The 21,322-nt window shown below is 36.9% G+C and overlaps 1 protein-coding gene across 32 annotated transcripts in view; it reads right to left on the minus strand.

Annotated features, from left to right (window-relative positions):
* Nucleotides 1-3,029: 3,029 nt before the first annotated feature.
* The window catches only part of KYAT3 (kynurenine aminotransferase 3), a 60,140-nt gene continuing 41,847 nt past the window's right edge, over nucleotides 3,030-21,322 (minus strand). For 18 of the 32 annotated variants that reach the window (XM_086391049.1, XM_086391051.1, XM_086391054.1 and 15 more), the window contains 5 exons: nucleotides 19,029-19,118; nucleotides 15,798-15,984; nucleotides 10,728-10,804; nucleotides 10,237-10,323; nucleotides 3,030-3,334 (listed from right to left, as the gene is read on the minus strand). In XM_086391049.1, the coding sequence (XP_086247175.1) occupies nucleotides 3,272-3,334; nucleotides 10,237-10,323; nucleotides 10,728-10,804; nucleotides 15,798-15,984; nucleotides 19,029-19,118 (504 nt within the window). In that variant the 3' untranslated portion in view covers nucleotides 3,030-3,271. Of the gene's footprint in view, nucleotides 3,335-10,236; nucleotides 10,324-10,727; nucleotides 10,805-15,797; nucleotides 15,985-18,540; nucleotides 18,949-19,028; nucleotides 19,119-21,322 lie in introns of all 32 variants that reach the window. The other 14 variants (XR_015160440.1, XR_015160435.1, XR_015160439.1 and 11 more) reach the window with 5 other exon arrangements.

Raw genomic sequence — 21,322 nt, forward strand, 5'->3', positions numbered from 1 at the left:
CACACAAAAACGGTTTAGGAAGGCCAGAGTGGCAAATGCTGTTTTGTTCAACTCTCGGCGACCCCATGCACTATAGCCCACCAGGCTCCTCTGTCTATAGAATTTTCCAGGCCAGAATACCATAAGGGGTTGCCATTTCTACTCCAGGGGATCTTCTAGACCCAGGAATGGAACTCACATCTTTTGTGTCTCCTGTATTGATAGGCGGATTCTTTACCACTACTGCAACGTGGGAAGTAAGAGGTAAAGTTGGATGGAACTGGGAAGGTTCCTTTAAATCTAAGAACATGGAGGTCAGTAGCAAATTTTGAACTATAATGGGTACAATCTAGATTATAGCAGGTTGAGGGTAAGTGAGTGTGTGTTTGTGTGTGTTGTATGTGAGAAAGTAGAATCATCAAATGAGAAGAACTTTTTCTAGTTATTCTACTTTGCAGTCACATTTTTCAAAAGTCATGAGCTAAGTCATCAGCCCCCTTTAGTTTCTAATACTGACCTAGTTGGTGCTCTTATCCAGTCTCATGTCTTTTTGGTGGTTACCAGTTTGGAATAATTAGAAACCATGCTCCAATAAACACTATTTTACACATTAAAAAAAAAAAAAAGTATGGATGAGATGGTATCAGACCATTATCCTTCCTCTAGTCCTTGAGGTCCTATGCTGCTACTCTGCCCTAATACCTACTACTCTGTCCCTTGGTTATTTGGTACTCATCAAACATAAGACACCTTCCTGTTGTAGACCCTTTGCACTGGCTATTCCTTGTTCCTGGAGTATTCCTCCCTAAGATCTTCACAAGGCTCTCTCCCTCTCCTCTTCTAAGTCTGTTCCTATGGCACCTCCACAAAACTCACCTGGCCACACTATTTAAAATTCCAATTTGCTTCCCTGATACTCTCATTCCCCTCTACCCTGCCTTACTTCTTTTCTTCACACAACTAACATGTATAAGTTCAACATACAATGAATTTCATTATGTTTATGACAAAGATAAAATATTAAAAGCAACAAGAGAAAAATGACAAATAAGATACAAGGGAACCTCCATCAGGTTATCAGCTGATTTCTCAACAGAAACTCTACAAGCCAGAAGAGAATGGCATGATATATTTAAGTGATGAAAGAGAAGAACCTACAACCAAGAATACGCTAGCCAGCAAGACTCTCATTCAGATTTGATGGAGAAATCAAAAGTTTTCCAGACAAGCAAAAGTTAAAAGAATTCAACACCACCAAACCAGCTTTACAACAAATTCTGAAGGAACTCTAGGCAGGAAACAAGACAAGGAAAAGACCTACAGAAAATAAACCCAAAACAATTAAGAAAATGGTAATAGGATCAAACATATCAATAATTACCTTAAATGTAAATGGATTAAATGCACCAACCAAAAGACACTGATGAAAACATGTACTTCCACTTACCACATCACTGTTTGATCCCCCAAACTGTATGTAATTATGTTAGAGTTAGGTTAATCATGTTCCCATTATGGCTTGCAATTGTCATTATCCTTTACTTTTTGTCTGGCTATTGATTGTGAAAACTGATAAACAACTTTTATTATTGTGATTGTGTAACTTATTCACTTAATACCATTGTATCATGATTGGTCACAGAAAAATAATAGAATTCTACATCACCAAAACTGTCATTTAATAGAAAAACCTGTAATCACTTTCTAAAATCCAGATGCATATCAGAATTATCTTGGGAATTTTTGAAAAATACAAATGCCCAGATACTGTTTTTTTTTCCTCCAAAGCTCCAGACATGTTTCTAGTGAGCAGTCATGTTTTAAAAACAACTGGACTCTGATGATGTTTTACTTTTATCTAGTTTGTTTCACTTTTTCTATTTCATATTCAGTGTTCCCGTTTCATTTAGTTTATGTTTTCCCGTTTCTCCATCTCTCTTTGGTTGTTGTTCTTCCTCAAGCCTTTATTTAGTAGAAAAACTTTTGTATACGTATATATATAATATGTATAATATATATACTAGATAACATTAATTTTTACCTGATAAAAAATTTATGGCATTAAATAAATAAATCTAAGTTGGATAAGGAAGGGAGTGAAGATATAAAGGGGCTGAGAGGAACTAAAAGGTTCCATGAACTACAGCAGTGATTGTCAAACTTTAGTGGTGTAAGAATCACCTGGAAAGGGGCAGATTCTGAATTATTCAGTAGGTCAGAGTGAAGACCAAAATTTATTTTCAACAAAGATCCTAGTTGATTCTGATGTAAGAGGGCCATGGACCAATTTTTGAGTAGTAGTGGATGTGAAATGATAGTTTAAAGTGCTATTTTGAAAGAAGCTGAGAGAAAGAGAGAGGGAAATAGTGGGGGAGTGGTGATATTTACTGCAGGAATAGGTGGTTACAGTGTGAGATGACTAATTTATTATCTCAAAGATGGAACAGTCTAGAATGATGAAAGGTTTAGAATATGCCCAAGGCAGTGGGTGGCTGAAGTGGAGAGTGAAGTGGAAATAAATATCACCAGGGGGGAGTGCCAAAAGTCTAGGTAATAATCCATGTGGACCCTAAAGCTGCCCCAGATGATGGCAGTACTTGTAAGCCACAGGCAAAACTATGAGCAAAGTTCAAAACCATTAGTAAATGAGGGGAGGGAACTACAGGTGGGTAGAGACCAAGCCAAAATATGAAGTTGAAGGACCTGAGTTTTTATGCAATGGCAGAGAAGTGAAACTGGCCAATAGTAGGTGAGCCCTTATTATCTGGCAGGCTTTACTTACATCAGTCCATTTCACTCTCACCAACAACTCACAAACTTCATATAAAGTGAAAGTGAAAGTGAAGTCACTCAGTTGTGTCCGACTCTTTGCGTCCCCATGAACTGTAGCCTACCAGGCTCCTCCATCCATGGGATTTTCCAGGCAAGAGTACTGGAGTGGTTTGCCATTTCCTTTTCCAGGGGATCTTCCCGACCCAGGGATCGAACCCAGGTCTCCCGCATTGTACGCAGACACTTCACCATCTGAGCCACCAGGGAAGTCATATAAATAAAGTAGGTGCTATTTTTATTCCACTCTTATGAGGAAACAGAAGCTGTTTTAATACAGTTTAGCAAAAAAAAAAAAAAAAAAAAGATCTCCAGAATATTGTTAGGGGTGAGGTTACCAATGGAAATATTCCTTTAAATTTTATTTTTACTGAAAGATTTTTTGTTTTCAATATCCAGCAAGTGGCAGCACCAAGTAATTTTATATTAGATCATTTAATAGAAACAACACACTCTGCGTTTATCAAGAGTTCTGTCTACTCCATGCCTTGATGATTTCTTCAGCAGCATCCAGTGTACTGTCTTTCTGTAAATTAATGAAATAGTTATCATTACAAATCAAAATAAATTCAAGATGAAGTAAAGATTTAAATACAAAAAGTAAACCAAAGTCAGTCCATCTGTAAGAGTCATGTAGTGGTTTGGGAACTGAGTGGTCCTCAACCCCTGATAACTTGAGCCAGGCTTTAGCTGGTCCTTAGCCTCTGCAGCTAAGACAGAGTCCAGGACCATGGTATGGGGATGGGGGATACCTTGAGTGGTGTCACTGGAAGCTCTACCCCATTTTAAACCACTTAACTTCAGCAGGAACACAGAAACTGGGAAGTGGCATCTATAGCATCATCCTTTGCCTTGGTGGCCAAATACACAAGTCACAAGCTCTTTAAGGAGCCCAGCAGCAAATCAAACAGGCCGAATATTTATAATGCCATTATCCCATTGCTGTTGGGCTATAAAAGTGAATGAGCCTCACAAGAATTCAATGTTAGGGGAGCTATAGAAGTGTCAACAGCAGTCATTTACATTATACTATTTTGTGATGCTGGCTGCCAGTTCAGAGCACTTTATTACTACTATCCTGACACCAAAAGAACTTTGCAAATTAACTAATATGGGGCCAAGGAACATTACCAAGAAAATGATCAACAATCTGTATATACAGCTCAGTCTGAAAACAGCTTAACCTAATTCCAGCCAAAACCATGTCTGTCAGATCAGTGCGGATGCCCTCACTGCCAAAGACTCGGACTTATAAATGACATTGATGCAGGAGAGCCTGAAGGATGTACTGATGAGATCCATATTTACGGTTTAGTTCGTTTGGGTAGGAAGAGCGCAAAATCACAGACTTCTCTCAAAGAGCCTTGTAGACAACAAAAGGAAACCCCTCCCTTAGCTCTCAACAAAGAGGATGCCAGGCGGAGTGAGACTACAATAATAAATTAATATACAATTACAGAAAAAAGTCAAAGGATACAGAAGAGTTTACACTGAAAAACAGTCATCTGTTTCTTCCCTTCTTGTGCCTTCTTACTACTCCCATCATCCTCTAAGTCAACTTCCTAAGGCAATTGTGATTTTAGTTCTAGTGATTACCATCAAAATCTAAGTAATGTATACTCCTAATTTTTTAATTTATCAACTTCAGACAATGTTTACCATTCTCTGCTCTGAATGAGGAAAAATTGGTTCTTTCATACTACTCTGCTCCCTCCTATTGAAGTCTCACAGTTATAAGCTCCTAACCCCACAGTTAGAGGGCCAACTGTAATGATATAATTTATTTGTTTTTTGAATAGGTAATATGTACATATGGTATAGAATTAAATTGATGGATAAACTTCCTCTTGCTTTCTCTACTCTTTTCCTTTCTCTTCCATCTCTACAGAATGACTTACTCCAAAGCCATTAGGAGGGAAACAGATCATGTATGGGGGTGGGAGAGCCTCATCAGCCTGGTGCAGGATGCTACAGGCAGAGTAAGTAAGAAGACCTTCCAACATGGGTGGCACGAGGTGGTGGTGATGACAGTAGTGGCACTGATCAGGATCAGGGCGTCAGAATCGAGGGGTAAGTAAGCAAGGCATCTGTATGGCAGGGTAGTTCCAGGCAGCATGGAGCCTGGAGGGGATGAGGCAGGCATCTGCCAATGCAGACGGGTATGGAGTGTCAGAGCCTGTAAGGGAAGAGGAGCGCTTCTATGCAGTGGGTGACAGTGGTGGCTCTGTATGTGGTGCTGGAGACTGAGGAGAGTATCTCTGCAGGAAGGTGATGGAAGCAGGTCAGCACATGGTGCTGAAGCTCAGGTGAGGTGAGGACGGTGACCATACAGGGGAAGGGCCGGCAGACTGGTAAAAATGTCAAAGCCTGAGTAGGGTGAAGGGTGTCTGTCGGGGTGGTGGGTGGAGGGGCAGTAGCACGGACAGGAGACTGGTCACATGCAGAGGTACCGATCAAAAAAGTGGTTAAGTGATGAGCAAGGTGTTTCTACTGTCAATACTGTCAAAGAAGGTTGTGACTAACATGTATAGGGAGAAAGCTAGAATAAACTTGGAGGTGGTTTCAATGTATTTAGATAGTCATAGGAATAAGTAGAATAGATACAGACATAGAAAGGATGGACATACATTTACATGTTCCCTATCTCTGTCTTCTGGGAGGGCCTGGGAATGCTAATACCCCAATGAGCACTCGTCATGCCCAGATCTTGGTTTCTTAATACCATTCTCCAGTAAAAGGTGATTTCAGGTTGAGCTGGACAATGACAAAGTGAACCTACTGCATCTTGAAATGCCAGAAAGTAAGAAAATGCTCAAAAAATGATGGGAGACGTGTCAAAGGAAACAGAGACCAGCTTAACGGGGTTCCTAATGGCCAAATTTTGGAAAATTTGAGCATCAAAATAAGTAATAATAATAAATTTTAACCCACTGAATAAAACAAGAATCTATGAGTCCTTACATATATGAATGGTTAAATGAATAAATTATTTGATTTGATATGGAATATTTTCATAGTTTCAAAGTACTTCACCACAAAACATTCATTATTCATCAAGGAAAAAGTGAAACTTTACAGTAGAGAAGCCTGGCAGACACCACCTCAATAAACTTATTAAACTTAACATCACCAGTTGTAGATAAAACTAAAATCATGTGCTATCTGATAGGATGCAAAACAATGAACAAAATATCACTTCTGTAGTTTCTACCAAAAGTGCATAACCTGAATCTATCCATGAGTAAATGTCAAACAAACGTTGAGGGACTTTCTTCAAAATAACTGGTCAATAATTTCCAAAAGTATCAAGATTATGAAAATCAAGGAAATCTGAGGAAACTTCCCAGCTTGAAGAAGACATGACAACTTAATGCAATGCATGATTCTGGCTTGGACTGACTGATGACTGGTTGATTGACACAATTGTGGCCTGGGTTTATTTATTTATTTGCTTGTTATAAACAAGGACATTATTGGGGCAATCAGTGAAACCTGAATTAGATCTGAGGATTAGACAGAATAATATAGCACTCTTAAGTTCATAATGTTGATGGTTATATTGTAGAAGAATGTTGTATAATGGAGAATGCATAATAAGGTATTTGGTGGTAACAGAGGCATCAATAATTAAGTTAGGAACTTGCCCTACAATTGTTTGGAAAAACAGGTTTCAAAACTTATTTACTGAGACTATTTAAACATATATTTCTTTAGGTAATCCAGCCTCCCATCCATCTCTCTCAGCCATTCAGTTTTCCTCCCCAGAAGCAACACTGGATTTTATTATGTATCCTTCCAGAGAGACAGTTGAGGCATTTAAAAGCTTCTTCTCCTTCCCTTTCCTTCTTTTCCTTTTTATGTAAATGATATCGTTCCTCACAAACTAGTCTGCTCCTTGCTTCACTCGTTTAGGTATGTGAATGTACCATAATTTATTTAAGCAGTCTGCACTGGTGAGTATTGTGGTTGTCTATTATAACTTTTTGATATTACAAACAATGCTGCATTGAAAATCGTTGAATATAGACCTTCAATATGCAAGTAAATCCACAGGAAAAAATCCTACAAGCAGAACTGGTGGGCCAAAAGACATGTGCATCTACATTTAAATAATTTTCAAACTAACCACTGTAGAGATTTTACAAATTATACTTGTACTCTCAATCAATGCATGAGAGTATCTTAGGAAACTTTCCAGTTGTTTTGGTTATTTCCAATCTAACAGATAATATAAAATTTCATGGCAGTTTTATTTTTCATTTCTCTTATTATTGAGATGTATCCTTTTATATATTTGACAGCTACTGAGGATTTTACTAATAACCATTGTAAAGTGCTGCCTTTGGTTTGTTTTGTCCTAAAATTCGACCTGCTTTCTTTCAGCTTCCACTTTCTTGGCATGTTTTGCCATCCTTTTCTTTTTCGCTTTTCCAAGCAATTGGGTTAGGTGTGTCAGCTTTCCCTAGGGGCTTGATGTTGCTCCAATACTGAATGCTGATGGAAAGGAGGTGAGTCTACACTGATCTTCCTCCTCTCCTGTCTCCATGGAGGCCTCCATCACCTTGTGTAGATACCAAAGGATCATTTATGAAGTCCAATATATTAAACAAGGTACATCTCAGCGTTTTTCTGTGACATTCTGTGACATTCCTGAGGCAAGCCATTTCCTTCCTTGTTTCAAATGGAAAGGATTCTCAAAGCTATAAAATTCTTTCCCAATTCTATTTGTTCTGCCCCCCTCACCCCGACCTCCCACTTCTCCAGGAACTCTAGGTATATCATTTGTCTTCCACATTTATACTTTTTCTAACACTTAAAAACTCTTTGTTCCTGGGAATTCCCTGGCAGCCCAGTCCTTAGGACTCCATGCTTTCACTGCTGAGGGCCCAAGTTCAATTCCTGGTCGGGAACTAAGATCCTACAAGCTGTATGGTATAGCAAAAAAAAAAAAAAAAAAGAAATTCTTTGTTCCCTTCACTTCTTTTCACCCACTTCCCTCAATCCTCGGTGTGCTTATAGAAGAATTTAGTGTTCTCTTTGCTGCTTCCAATGTCACTACAGTTACCAATAGCTATATTTTTTCCCCTTCAATTTCTTATCTGATCTCTTACAGCTACCATTTCATCTTCTTACATTATCTTACTCTAGCTTCCCTGAATTTTAAAAAAAAACTTCTGCTGTTAACTCTTGTTTTAAATGCTTTGAATTTGAAATGTAACACTTTTTTTTTGCTCTATGGCAACAGTTCTTTTTGTTTTTTGTTTTTTTTTTGTTGTTGTTGAATATTCTCTGATACTTATTTTTCATTATATCTTTCTCCTTCTCCTTAATAGCATCTTTATAGATTCATAGCTGGTTCCTTTTTATTACTCATTTTTGGGTGAATTCTCTTTGTAAGATGACTAAGCTACTTGCTGGCTCTATGATTTGAACATGTATTTGTAGATTTGTATAAAGGAGGAGACAGGAAAGAAGTAGAAGGGAGTAGAAATTATCTTTGGCTCACAGTAAAGTTAAATGATTGATGGAGAGTTCAGTGAAGGGGAGTTCTTTTAGACTTTATTTCTTTTTAACTAATTTAACTGTCTCCCTCCAATTTAATGTATCCACCCTGCCTCAACACAGCTTTAGAAAAAATGAGAGGAAAGAGTAAATCTATAGCCCTTTCTTTCCACTTGGTTCGCATAGGTACTGGATGACATGACCATATGTTTCTACTCTGCCTTGTCCATGCTGCCAAATGGGTTTGGAGAAGTTTCCACTCCCAGTACACGTACTGTTCCTGCTGTTCTGGATAATGAGTAGGCTACCTATTGGCTCTGCCTATTAGGCTGTAGAAGCAGGAGCTTTTCTCCATGTCTTCCCTCCACCATTTCCTTCACTGTATTTGGCAACTCTTCCTCATTTACTGGGGGATTTGGAATTTTTTTCCCATTTTCCTAGCTGTTCTTTTTAAAAAATAATTTCCAAGAAGAGAATGGGAGAAGGCCTGTTGACCATTTCTAAAACTGAAAGTCTTATGTTACTTTTTTGTTCTATTAGTTATGCTTATAACTTCAAACAATATATATTTATTCCTCTATAAATCCACTATAAGATACAAGTATTAATGGCCTTACCCTTTCTTCCACATTTCAGATAATCAAATGTTGACACTGTTAGACTGTTAAAATTTATATTCTATTCTAAATAAGTCTCCCATAGTTTGTCTATATGGTGTCTCTAAAAGTTGAAAACAGTGTTTACATCATTCTGACCAGACTTAAAGATGAGTGTGTTGGTATAGAGAGTGCCTTAATTTTGATAAGACTGTTTTCAGTAGTGATAACATCTTAAAAATAGCAACAATACATTCAGATTATTTTTTTAACACAGATCTGATGGTGCTGAATTATCTCAGCTTTAATTTATCAGGGATGTATATTTTGTTTTCAGTGTAAAAGGATATCTTCCTGAATATAGAATTCTGGCTGACATATGTTTTATGTCAGCACTTTAAAGGTGCCACTTCATTGTAATCTGGTCTCTACTGTTTCTGATAAGAAATTAGTCAACATTCATATCTTTGCTCCCATGCATGTGAAGTGTAGTTTTTCTCTGGCTGCTTTCAAGATCTTATCATTATCTATAGCTTTCAGCAGTTTAATTATGATGTGTCAAGTTGTGATTTTATTTGTATCCTGTGTGGTTCACTGAATTTTTAGATCTCCAAACCGCTATTCACCAAATATAGGGAAATTTAGTTCTTTATTAAAATATTTTTTTCTGCCACATTCTCTCTCTTTTTTTTTTTGGATACTCCAGTTACATGTATATTATTACTTGACATTGACTCTGAGGCTCTGTTTATTTTTCAAAAATAATTTTTCCCTCTTTTTTCAGATTGGATGATTCCTATGGATCTGTATTAAGGTGGACACTTTTTTTCCTCACATCCTCAATCTTCTGTATGTTAAGACTATATATTTTTCATTCCAAGTATTACATTTTAAAATTCTTTAAGTTCCATTTGGTTCTCTTTTTAATTGCTTTAATCTAGTTGCTCATTATAACCATATTTCCCTGAACACATTTATAATATCTGCTTTAAAGTCCTTGTCTACTAATTCCTACATATAAGTAACCCTTAAGATCTGTTTCTATTGATTGTATAGAAGTCACATTTTTTTCTTTTTCATTAAAGGTTACATTTTCTTGTGTCTTCAAATGTGTCTGGATATTTTAATGTTAAAGGTAAGGAGTCTAATTATGTTATAATCCAATAAACTCAGCTTCAAAAAGTGCTGAGTTTTGTTTTGATAATTTTATGGTAGCAAGCCAAAACTTAAAAACTGCATATGAGTGCATCATGCCTAGCAATAGAAAAAAAAATGGTGCTTTATAAACCGAAAGGAAGGACATTATAAATGTGTAGAACAGGGAACTTACTTTAATGAAGCAAAATCGCACAAATTTCTCAAACTGTGATTTGGTTTCTGCATTACAGAATGCTGAAACTGGGATGGCTGACAGTTTCTGAAAAACAAAAAGAAAAATATAAAAACTACGTACACTTTAAATATTAATTTTTAGAGCACAAACATTAAAAGCAAATAGATACTTCCAAATATCCACAAGAATTTCCAAAAGAAATGTATTTTTAAAATCCTCCAGAGAATTCTCTGGTAAACCAACGGTTAGGATTCTTTGCTTTCACTGAGAAGGGCCGAGGTTCAATCCTTGGTCACAGAACTAAGATCCTGTCAACTTCATAGTGTGGCCAAAAAATAAAAATAAATAAATAAAATCTTCCAAATAACTGTGAGTAGAATATCAGGGAATAAAACTACAGTTCACATTTTTCAAAGCATGTCAACAGGCTTCCTTCATAAATCAACTATAACATACAGCACAATATTGCAAAAGCCAATAAACATTACCTTATTTTTAATCATCCATTTCACGAATTTATAGTCATAAGGTTCATTGCTGTCCTTCATATCGAAGAGGTCTACATCTAAAACAATAATAAAAATTGGATGGCTATGTATTATATCTGAGGCAAAGTGTATTTCATTTGTCTACTAAGATTCAAGATTTCCTCATGCTGGATTCATACTGCATGGTATGGTGGGAAGTAAGGAATTCCCAGAGAAGCTTTACAGATATGATACTCTAAGGCACTACTCACATATACATCTGGTTGATCATGTTTGTGTTTTAGCACTGGAAGACAGTAGGAAGAGGCAGGACAAACAGCAGTGTTACCTTTCCACTTAGAAATAATATATGCCTCTATGATCATTATTAAGGAAATAACCTCAATTTTTAACGTATTCATCTATAAGAATTTTATTTCCAAATGGTAATTCGTCATTAGATTGTGAGCTCCACAGGGATATTGCAATTTATCACTATCCCCATCTCCTAGGTTAGTATCTAGCATGTAAGTACTGAAAAGCATGTTTGTGGAATGAGTAAATTAATATAATTCACTATTTATGAAGAGAAAACATCTATATAGTTCTCCCAAGTGATGTATTTATTGTTTCCCTCTTCTAAATATTATGCTTAATTTTTTAAAAAATTTGGTGAAAAACTTCAAATACACATTCCTATATTTATCTCTTGTTCCAATCTTGCTTTAAGGTCTGGACAAGATATTTCTCTGGCACTGGGATTCAGAAACCTACATTTCATATTGTTTCAACTGTACTGACTTGTACTCAAGATCTTTTTGAATGCCCCAAAGCAACAAACACTGATGGTCACTGTAATCAATTATTTTATCCTTTATTGTGGCTACCCTGGTAGCTCAATTCATAAAGAACGTGACTGCAATGCAGGAGATCCAGGTATGATCCCTAGATAGGGAAGATCCTCTGGAGAAAGGACTGACAACCCACTCCAGTATTCATTCTTGCCTGGACAATTCCATGGACAGAGGAGCCTGGTGGGCTACAGTCCATGGGGTCGCAAAGAGTCAGACACGACTAAGCAACTAACACACACATACTTTATTGCTCAAAATAAATCAAGGCAGTTATCTTCTTTCTTTTATTCACTAAATTTTATTCACTAAATTTTTATTCACTAAATTTTATTCACTAAATTCACTAAATTCTGGGTTTCTTCAAATTAATAGTGTAAAAACCTTGACACTAAAGAAAGTTTCACTTTTATTTTTTTAAATGACTTAATATGGCTTTCCTTAATGATTTTATTTCAATTTTCTCCTGTGATTTAAGAATGTAAAATTTCCATGTAATAATGCTAATAATATTATACCATTTATTACTATCTGTTAAACACGTTACATGATTCTCTCATTCATTTGTCCTATAATTCTGTGAGATGCAACAATTCTCATTTTACAGATGAAGTTAAATTACTACTTTAAGTCATATGTATGTATGTGTGTTTAATTCAGATTTGACTCTAAAAAAATGACAACTTAAAACAGAGTCTAATTGCAAATTATGTGAAAACTCCAAGTGACAATTACATAAGACTTAGCAGCAGTAGCAGCAGCAGCATACTAAAAGTTAACCTGGAGAGTACTGATTACAACAGTAGAAGGAAAAAAAGGAGGGTACTGACAGATTGTAATTAACACTGTCTAAGAGTCAGATACAACTGAGCAGTTTCACTTTCACTTTTCACTTTCATGCATTGGAGAAGGAAATGGCAACCCACTCCAGTGTTCTTGCCTGGAGAATCCCAGGGACGGGGGAGCCTGGTGGGCTGCCGTCTGTGGGGTCACACAGAGTCGGACATGACTGAAGCAACTTAGCAGCAGCAGCAGCATACTATTCATTTATTCTTTTTTTTTTTTTTTTTTTTAATTTATTGAGGTATAGATAGTGAGGGACAGGGAGGCCTGGTGTGCTGTAATCCATGGGGTAGCAAAGAGTTGGACACAACCTAGCAACTGAACAGCAACAGCAAATAGCTGATTTACAATGTTGGGTTAGTTTCTGCAGTATAGCAAAGTGAATCAATTATACACACACATGTATCCACTCTTCTTCAGATTCTTTTCCCATACAGGTCATTACAGTGTGCTGAGAAGAGTTCCCTGTGCTACACAGTAGGTCCTCATTAGTTATCTATTTTATGTATAGTAGTGTGTGTATGTTCAGTTCTTCCATTTATCCCCCTCATCCAGCTTTCCCCCTTGGTAAACATAAGTTTCACTCAGTATGGTAACCACTCATTTATTCCTCTAACACTTAGAAAAGAGAAATTTATTGCCATGGTACTGAAAGAAAAGGAAGGGAATAAATACAATTCTAAATATTTTATAGTTAGGAGAAAGTTGTAATCTACTTCTTTTCAATGCTTCAGTTAGAGATGTTGAAACAAACTAAAGAAAATATTTGTTTACTGGAGGTAGGAGTTTGAACCATATTACAATATCACTCGCACAGAGTCGGACACGACTGAAACGACTTAGCAGCGGCACTAGCAGCAGCTTATTTAAGTAATCTATGAAAACAAAAATTGGTTGTTGTATTCCCACTATCTCCTCCCTAATTTCACACCTTGTCTTACTATCTTCCTATTTGTAATCTTGTCTTCTGATTAAATGTTTCCCTTTTTAGTTCTAGGATGATGCTCACTGGTCAGGGAAGTTGCTAAGTATAGCAGAAAATATGTAAGTTTACCAGTTAGTACATGGATCTCTGCATTCAGAGTCTACCTCTGCTACTTATTAATTGATTAACTTCAGTAAATTTCTTGACTTTTAATGACATCTTTCTCAACTATCAATGGGGATATAACAGCACCAATCTTATGGGCTTTTGTGAGACTTTGATGTTTGTAAAGCAAATTACTGTATCATAATGCTCAAAAAATATTAACCAGTTAGTCACTGCTATGAGCTATAAAGAGAATTACTATGTCCATGAATTTTATGGTTCATTTTTATCTTTAAGCTACCATCAAATGAAAGTTTTGTTTCTTGCTTCTGTCTTTTGAAAAAGGTGGGACCAACCTCCAGTATATGGAAGAATTTCTATATTCAAAATAATCAGATGAAAGAGAAAAATAAAATAAATTTGTCTTCATATATAGAAGGGTCTTATAGACATTAACATTCTTTCTCACACAGGTGAAGGACCATAAAGAACACACATCTTTTCCCCCATCATCATAAAAGTTGTTTTCTAGCCCAAATCCTTTCTTTTCCTATTACAACCATACTTGTTCAAGATCTAGGACCTAAACCAATACTGCATGCAGGCTGGGATCGACTGAGGATGAAATGGGAAACTATTTAAGAGCTTAATGCAAACAAAAGTTGCATTACTGTCTTTTTGATGTTTAATGTCAAAATCTGATAAATTTCTTTTAGAATTTACTATCTGGAAAAGTTTGGTTCCAGGAAAGACTTACTCTTATCTAAAAAGCTGTTAAGTTTAATTTTATAAGAATCACGTAACTAATTCCATTTTTCTATTTGTCTTTGTTGCCATCAAGCTTGGAACCAAGTTAAGGCTAATTACAATACAGCTGACCCTTGAACAATACAGGTTTGAACTGCTTAAGTCCACTTACACAGATTTTTTTTCAACAGCAAACACCATGGTATATACAATCCATGGTTGGTTGAATCCACTTTTGTGGAACCTTAGATAAGGAGGGACTACATACACAGAAGGACCTCAGATATGGAGGGCCAACTATAAATTATACATGGATTTTCAACTGAACAGAGTCACCATCTTGCAACCCCTGCATTATTCTAGGGTCAACTACATATGAACCCAGGTGACTAAAATATTTGCTTCCCCTACTCCATGTTACATTAACATAGGAATATTTCTACTTACATGTTATTGCATAGAAGACTTTAAGTATGAATTAGCTCAAAGTTTTATTGGAAGCAGATAAAAGTAAAATAATTTTCTTCTGAATAGATGAAAACTGTGCTGTTTCTTTTTATCGTTTCATGAAATGAGCTACACATTTAAGCCCAATACAAGAAAAGTGATTTCTAAACCTTAGACTATAGAACATCATAAGGGTTTTTATTTAAGAAGAGATCTTAGAAGCCTGACAAATATACCTCTCTGGCAACAGCAGAGCCAAGAACTCCTGGTCACTCTGCTTTTCTTATAACAAATGAGTAAATAATAATCACTGTTTTGTTATAATGCTAAAAGTTTCTAGCTTTGTAAAATTTAGTATATATAAAAGAATTTTCAAGCTCACTGGCATATCACTTCACTGTAATAAAACCTTAAAAACATTTAAAACTATGCAGAATTGCTGTAATTTCTGTCAAAATAAATTATGCTCTTAAATTTACTGTGATTAACACCACAGATCTGGGGAAGAAATATGTTATACATAAAATATTATTATGCTTCTAACTTTAGATTTGTACGGCATGTCAGAATTCCATATCATAGCTTCAAGTAATGTAAAGGTCATCGTTTTTTGGAGACAAAATTATTTGGAATCTAGCTGTATGACTTTAGGCAAGTTACTCCCTAAGTCTCCATGTCTTTAAAAACAGAGATAACAATGCTTTTTAAAAAAAGGGTATTTGAAGCGTTGGCATGCAGTAGACCCTCAATAAATATTACTTTGCTCCTTGACTTCATTTCTGTATACTCTAAAGTGACAAGTATTCTCCAATAGCATCAATATTTTAGAAATATTTTTTTTCTTGAGTAAAAAGGAAACTAAAATTTTACTGAAAGGAACACAAGGGACATATATTTTTTCATGTACCTGTTTTAAATTACATACCAGAACAAGGTTAACAGAAAATTCTATGTTTATTAGAATACCTAGAACAAATAACTCCATAATAGTTATATTCAAGGTCAATGGCCTAATCATCAAGATGACTGCAGAAAAACACTGACACTGTCGAAATCCATTTTCCCATAAATGAAAGGCTGATATTGGCTTTGGTACCAATATTTTCTTCATAAATTTGATATAATTCCACACCTAGGTTTCTGCATATTTGAATAATAAAAACCTTTACAAACCTAGCATAGACACGTCAGCAACAATGAAGTATCCCCCATCAGGAACTATGGATTTTAGGCCAACACTTTCAAGTAAATGTACCATCCGATCTCTTTTTACTTCTAACTCTTTTGGCAAAGAATTGAAGTAACATTCTGGGTCATCCATGCGCTTGATGTCAATCCAGAAAGCTTGAGCCAAGGCTTCCTGTATATTAAGATTGAAAAATATGGAAAGGAAATATGGCAATGTTATGTACTGCCAAGTTTATTGGTATAATAAATAAAGATTGTCTGAGTAATATTACCAGAGAAGGCAATGGCATCCCACTTCAGTACTCTTGCCTGGAAAATCCCATGGACGGAGGAGCCTGGTAGGCTGCAGTCCATGGAGTCACCAAGAGTTGGATACAACTGAGCAACTTCACTTTCACTTTTCACTTTCATGCATTGGAGAAGGCAATGGCAACCCACTCCAGTGTTCTTGCCTGGAGAATCCCAGGGACAGGGGAGCCTGGTAGGCTGCCGTCTATGGGGTCGCACAGAGTTGGACACGACTGAAGTGACTTAGCAGCAGCAGCAGCAGCAGAGTAATGTTACTGACAAGAAAGTCATTCAGGGAATTACAGGTGAACCTATGTGAGATTCTACAGACTAATGGAAGAATAAGTTACATGGAAATGATTACATCTAATGTGAAGAACTGAGGATGAACCACGAAAATTCAAGTTGAAATAGAGGTACAGTTGTCCCTTACTCTTCACACAGGTGACTGGTTCCAGGGCCCCCACAAATACCAAAATCCAAGGATGTTCAAGTCTTTTATATGAAATGCATCCATGGGCTCTGCATCTGTGAATTCAACCAACCCTAGATCCACAATCTTTAGTTGAATCAATGGATGCAGAACCTGTGGATAGGGAGGGCCAACTGTATTATATAAAGATGCCTTACTTGGAAATGAAAAAGACAATGGTGTTTTCTACTAAGATTAGCATTAGAGTGATTTGCTAGATCTAAGCCTGAAGGACAATCAGAGAAATGATAAACTAACCAGCGTTTCCCCATTACCTTTCAGGACAAGAAAAGTGTAAATGAAAGCTGATCGATCCACTGTGTCACCCTTCATAAGTATATGAATCCCTGTACTAATCATTCACATTTTTTCTCCACTGCTTTTATCAACATCTGACATATTATGTTATTAAAACATTTACTTGTTTATTATCTGTGCTCCCCCAACAGGCTATAAGCTCCAAAAGGGCAGGAATTCTTGACTGCTTTATCTCTGACACTCAGTAAGTATTTGTTTAATAACTGAATAGATTTATTTTGAGAATGAAAAGAGTTGAATACAATAAAATCAACATCCAACTAGCTTTTATCATGATATCACTCTATAGTCATTTGAAAAAAAAAATTATTAGGATTTTTTTTCTTATTCAGTAGGTATTTTTGATAGGAAACAAAAAAGTTTATTGTAGCCAACATATTCCCAGTTTTGGCTTTTTAACTGCTTCCCAACAAATAGTTTTCAGTATTCTGATTATTCACAGAATGATAATACATAGATCCCTGTTTTATAGATATTAAAAAACTAGAAACAATACAAAAAAAATATACATTAAAAAGTCTTGCAACCCACCCCAGACCCTATCTATACTAGTTTCATGTGTTCCCTTTACCCCAGATAGCCACTTTAACTATTTTCATATGGTTCTTCCAGAGATTCTTTAAGAAAGTATAAGCAAATAGTTTTCTCCCTTTCTTATACAGAATACAACATAAATAATAATATATACTGCTCTGTATCTTGCTTTTATTTTTACAATGTATCTTGGATATCTTTCCATATCAGTAATTATAGAATTTTCTCATTCTTTTTTGTTTTTCCTTTCCCTTTCCTTTCTTTTCACTTTTAAACAGCCATCGTGATAGAGTAATGGCCCCTAAAGAAGTCCACATCTTAATGCCTGGAACCTGTAAATATGTTACCTTGCATGGTAAAATTAACATTGCAAATGTGATTTAAGTTAAAGACCTTGGAGATAGAGAGATTATCTTGGATTATCTGTGGGCCTAATGTAATCATAAGGATTCTTCTAAGAGAAAGAAGGTGGCAAGAGAGTCAGTGTTACAGGGGCTATGTGTTGATAGAGGCAGAGGTGGCAGTAATGTGACCATGGGAATGCGAGTACCACCAGAAGCTGGAAAAGACAAGGAGCAGATTCTGCCTTGGAGCCTCCAGGGGGAATGCAGCAGGGTCCACACTTGCTTTTAGCCTTGAAAGACCCTTATGGACTTCTGACCTCCAGAATGTAAGATAAAAAACTTGTATTGTTTTAAGCCACTAAGTGTACGCAAGTGTTAGTTGCTCAGTCATGTCCAACTCTTTGTGACCCAATGGACTATAGCCTCTGCGCATGGAATTTTCCAGTCAAGAATACTGAGTGGGCTGCCATCTCCTACTCCAGGGAATTTTCCTGACCCAGGGATGGAATCCAGGTCTCCCACACTATGGGCAGATTCTTTACCATCTGAGTCATCATGGTGGTAATTTGGTACAGAGAACTAGGAAACCAATACAGTCATATAACATTAAAATGTTTAGATAGACCATAGTCTATTTAATCCATTGTCTATAGATGAACTATTCCCCATCTTCTGCAATGACCACGTACACATAGAGCTTCTTTGATCTGCAGAGAACAGCTATAAGGTAAGTGCTCAGAGGATACACTGCTGCTTCACAGAGCACACATACCTGAAATTTTGCTTGGGGCTGTCATATCCTCCAGAGAATTTGCAGCATTTTGCAATCCCCACCAGCAATGTATGAGTGATTAAAGTTAAAATTTTTGTGTTAAAACCAAAACCATTCTTGATAGCAATGAGTATGTGCTTGCTTCTAAGTTTCCAAATTATACTGGAAGGACATGAAGGAACTGAGCCAACTGAAAGTGAAAGAAAGTGAAGTTGCTCAGTCGTGTCCGACTCTGTGCGACCCCATGGACTATAGCCTACCAGGTTCATCCATCCATGGGATTTTCCAGGCAAGAGTACTGGAGTGGGTTGCCGTTTCCTTCTCCAGGAGATCTTCCTGACCCAGGGATTGAATGTGGGTCTCCCGCATTGTAGGCAGAGGCTTTACCATCTGAGCCACTAGGGAAGTCTGAGACAGAAGTACACAACATAAATATAACACCTCTGCCCAAAGACCATGGAGCAGCCCTAAATTACTGTAACACATACCTGTAAAGGGGTTGCACAAGTATAAACGGTGTTTTGCTGAACTGTCTGTAAATGTTTTATCAAATGTTTAGGACCAATGGACCAGCCAAGCTGCAAAAGGAAAAGATTTAAAAATGAATCTAATTGTACGTACCAGATCTGATAGAGTAGCTAAGCTTAACGCAATTATTAAATATATGCATTTCTAAAATGTTCACACTATGAAAGCTGTGTAGTCTTAGTAGTTAGAAACATTTCAACCTTGATCTTTTTGTGGAATAGTTTCCAACTGAAGTCACTAAATTCTGCCTTCAGAAGGCAAAGAGTGCTTGCAATCATTATTATCTACCCCTCTCTTTGAATTTGCTATTTTTGATATTCTGAAAGTCTAATAACTGGTAACAAAGCTTCTTTGAATTAGATATAGATAAAAGTAACTTTCAACGAGGGCCTTAAGGGACTTTTCCACAATTTCATTCTCCAGGCTCATTTTTGATACTCCCTCCTTTGTAGCCAAGTTTAGGAGAAGTGAAACTGGAAGACAATCAAGTTTCAATTGGAACAACTGTGATTGTATTACATAATACAGTGGTTAAGTGCATGGATTCTAAACCTAGATTTCCTGCCCTGGGTGGAATTCAACTTTATTAGCAATGAAACCTTAGGCAAGTTACTTAGATTCTCTGTACTTCAGTTTTATTGTCTGTAAAACAGGAATAATAAATTATGCCCACCTTATAACATGGTTATGAGAATGAAAGGAATCAGTATGTGTAAATCTCTAGAACCTGGCACATAGTAAGTGTCAAAACATTCAGTTCAGTTCAGTTCAGTGCAGTTCAGTTACTCAGTCATGTCCAACTCTTTGCCACCCCATGAATCGCAGCACACCAGGCCTCCTTGTCCATTACCAACTCCCGGAGTTTACTCAAACTCATGTCCGTTGAGTTGGTGATGCCATCCAACCATCTCATCCTCTGTCGTTCTCTTTTCCTCCTGCTCTCAATCTTTCCCAGCATCAGGGTCTTTTCAAATGAGTCAGCTCTTTGCATCAGGTGGCCAAAGTATTGGAGTTTCAGCTTCAACATCAGTCCTTCCAATGAACACCCAGCACTGATCTGCTTTAGGATGGACTGGTTGGAGCTCCTTGCAGTCCAAGGGACTTTCAAGAGTCTTCTCCAACACCACAGTTCAAAGGCATCAATTCTTCAGCGATCAGCTTTATTTATAGTCCAACTCTCACATCCATACACGACTACTGGAAAAACCATAGCCTTGACTAGATGGACTTTTGTTGGCAAAGTAATGTCTCTGCTTCTAAATATACGGTCTACGTTGCTCATAACTTTCCTTCCAAGGAGTAAGCGTCTTTTAATTTCATGGCTGCAATCACCATCTGCAGTGATTTTGGAGTCCCCAAAAATAAAGTCTGACAGTTTCCCCATCTATTTGCCATGAAGTGATGGGACCGGATGCCATGATCTTCGTTTTCTGAATGTTGAACTTTAAGCCAACTTTTTCACTGTCCTTTTTCACTTTCATCAAGAGGCTCTTTAGTTCTTCTTCCCTTTCTGCCATAAGGGTGGTGTCATATGCATATCTGAGGTTATTGATATTTCTCCCAGAAATCTTGATTCCAGCTTGTGCTTTCCCCAGCCCAGCGTTTCTCATGATGTACTCTGCATAGAAGTTAAATAAGCAGGGTGACAATATACAGCCTTGATGTGCTCCTTTTCCTATTTGGAACCAGTCTGTTGTTCCATGGCCAGTTCTAACTGTTGTAGCCTGACCTGCATACAGGTTTCTCAAGAGGCAGGTCAGGTGGTCTGGTATTTCCATCTCTTTCAGAATTTTCCACAGTTTATTGTGATCCACACAGTTCAAAGGCTTTGGCATAGTCAACAAAGCAGAAATAGATCTTTTCTGGAACTCTCTTGCTTTTTCAATGATCCAGCAGATGTTGTTAATTTGGTTTCTGGTTCCTCTGCCTTTTCTAAAACCAGCTTGAACACCTGGAAATTCACGGTTCACGTATTGCTGAAGTCTGGCTTGAAGAATTTTGAGCATTACTTTACTAGTATGTGAGATGAGTGCAATTGTGTGGTAGTTTGAGCATTCTTTGGCATTGCCTTTCTTTGGGATTAGAATGAAAACTGACCTTTCCCAGTCCTGTGGCCACTGCTGAGTTTTCCAAATTTGCTGACATATTGAGTGCAGCACTTTCACAGCATTATCTTTCAGGATTTGAAATAGCTCAACTGGGATTCCTGCCTCTTGCGAAAACTGACCTGCCTCTTACGAAACCTGTATGCAGG

This window comes from Bos grunniens, chromosome 3, assembly GCF_055505025.1.
Source record: "Bos grunniens cultivar Pamir isolate PY7600 chromosome 3, Bosgru_T2T1.0, whole genome shotgun sequence".
Lineage (NCBI taxonomy): Eukaryota > Metazoa > Chordata > Mammalia > Artiodactyla > Bovidae > Bos > Bos grunniens.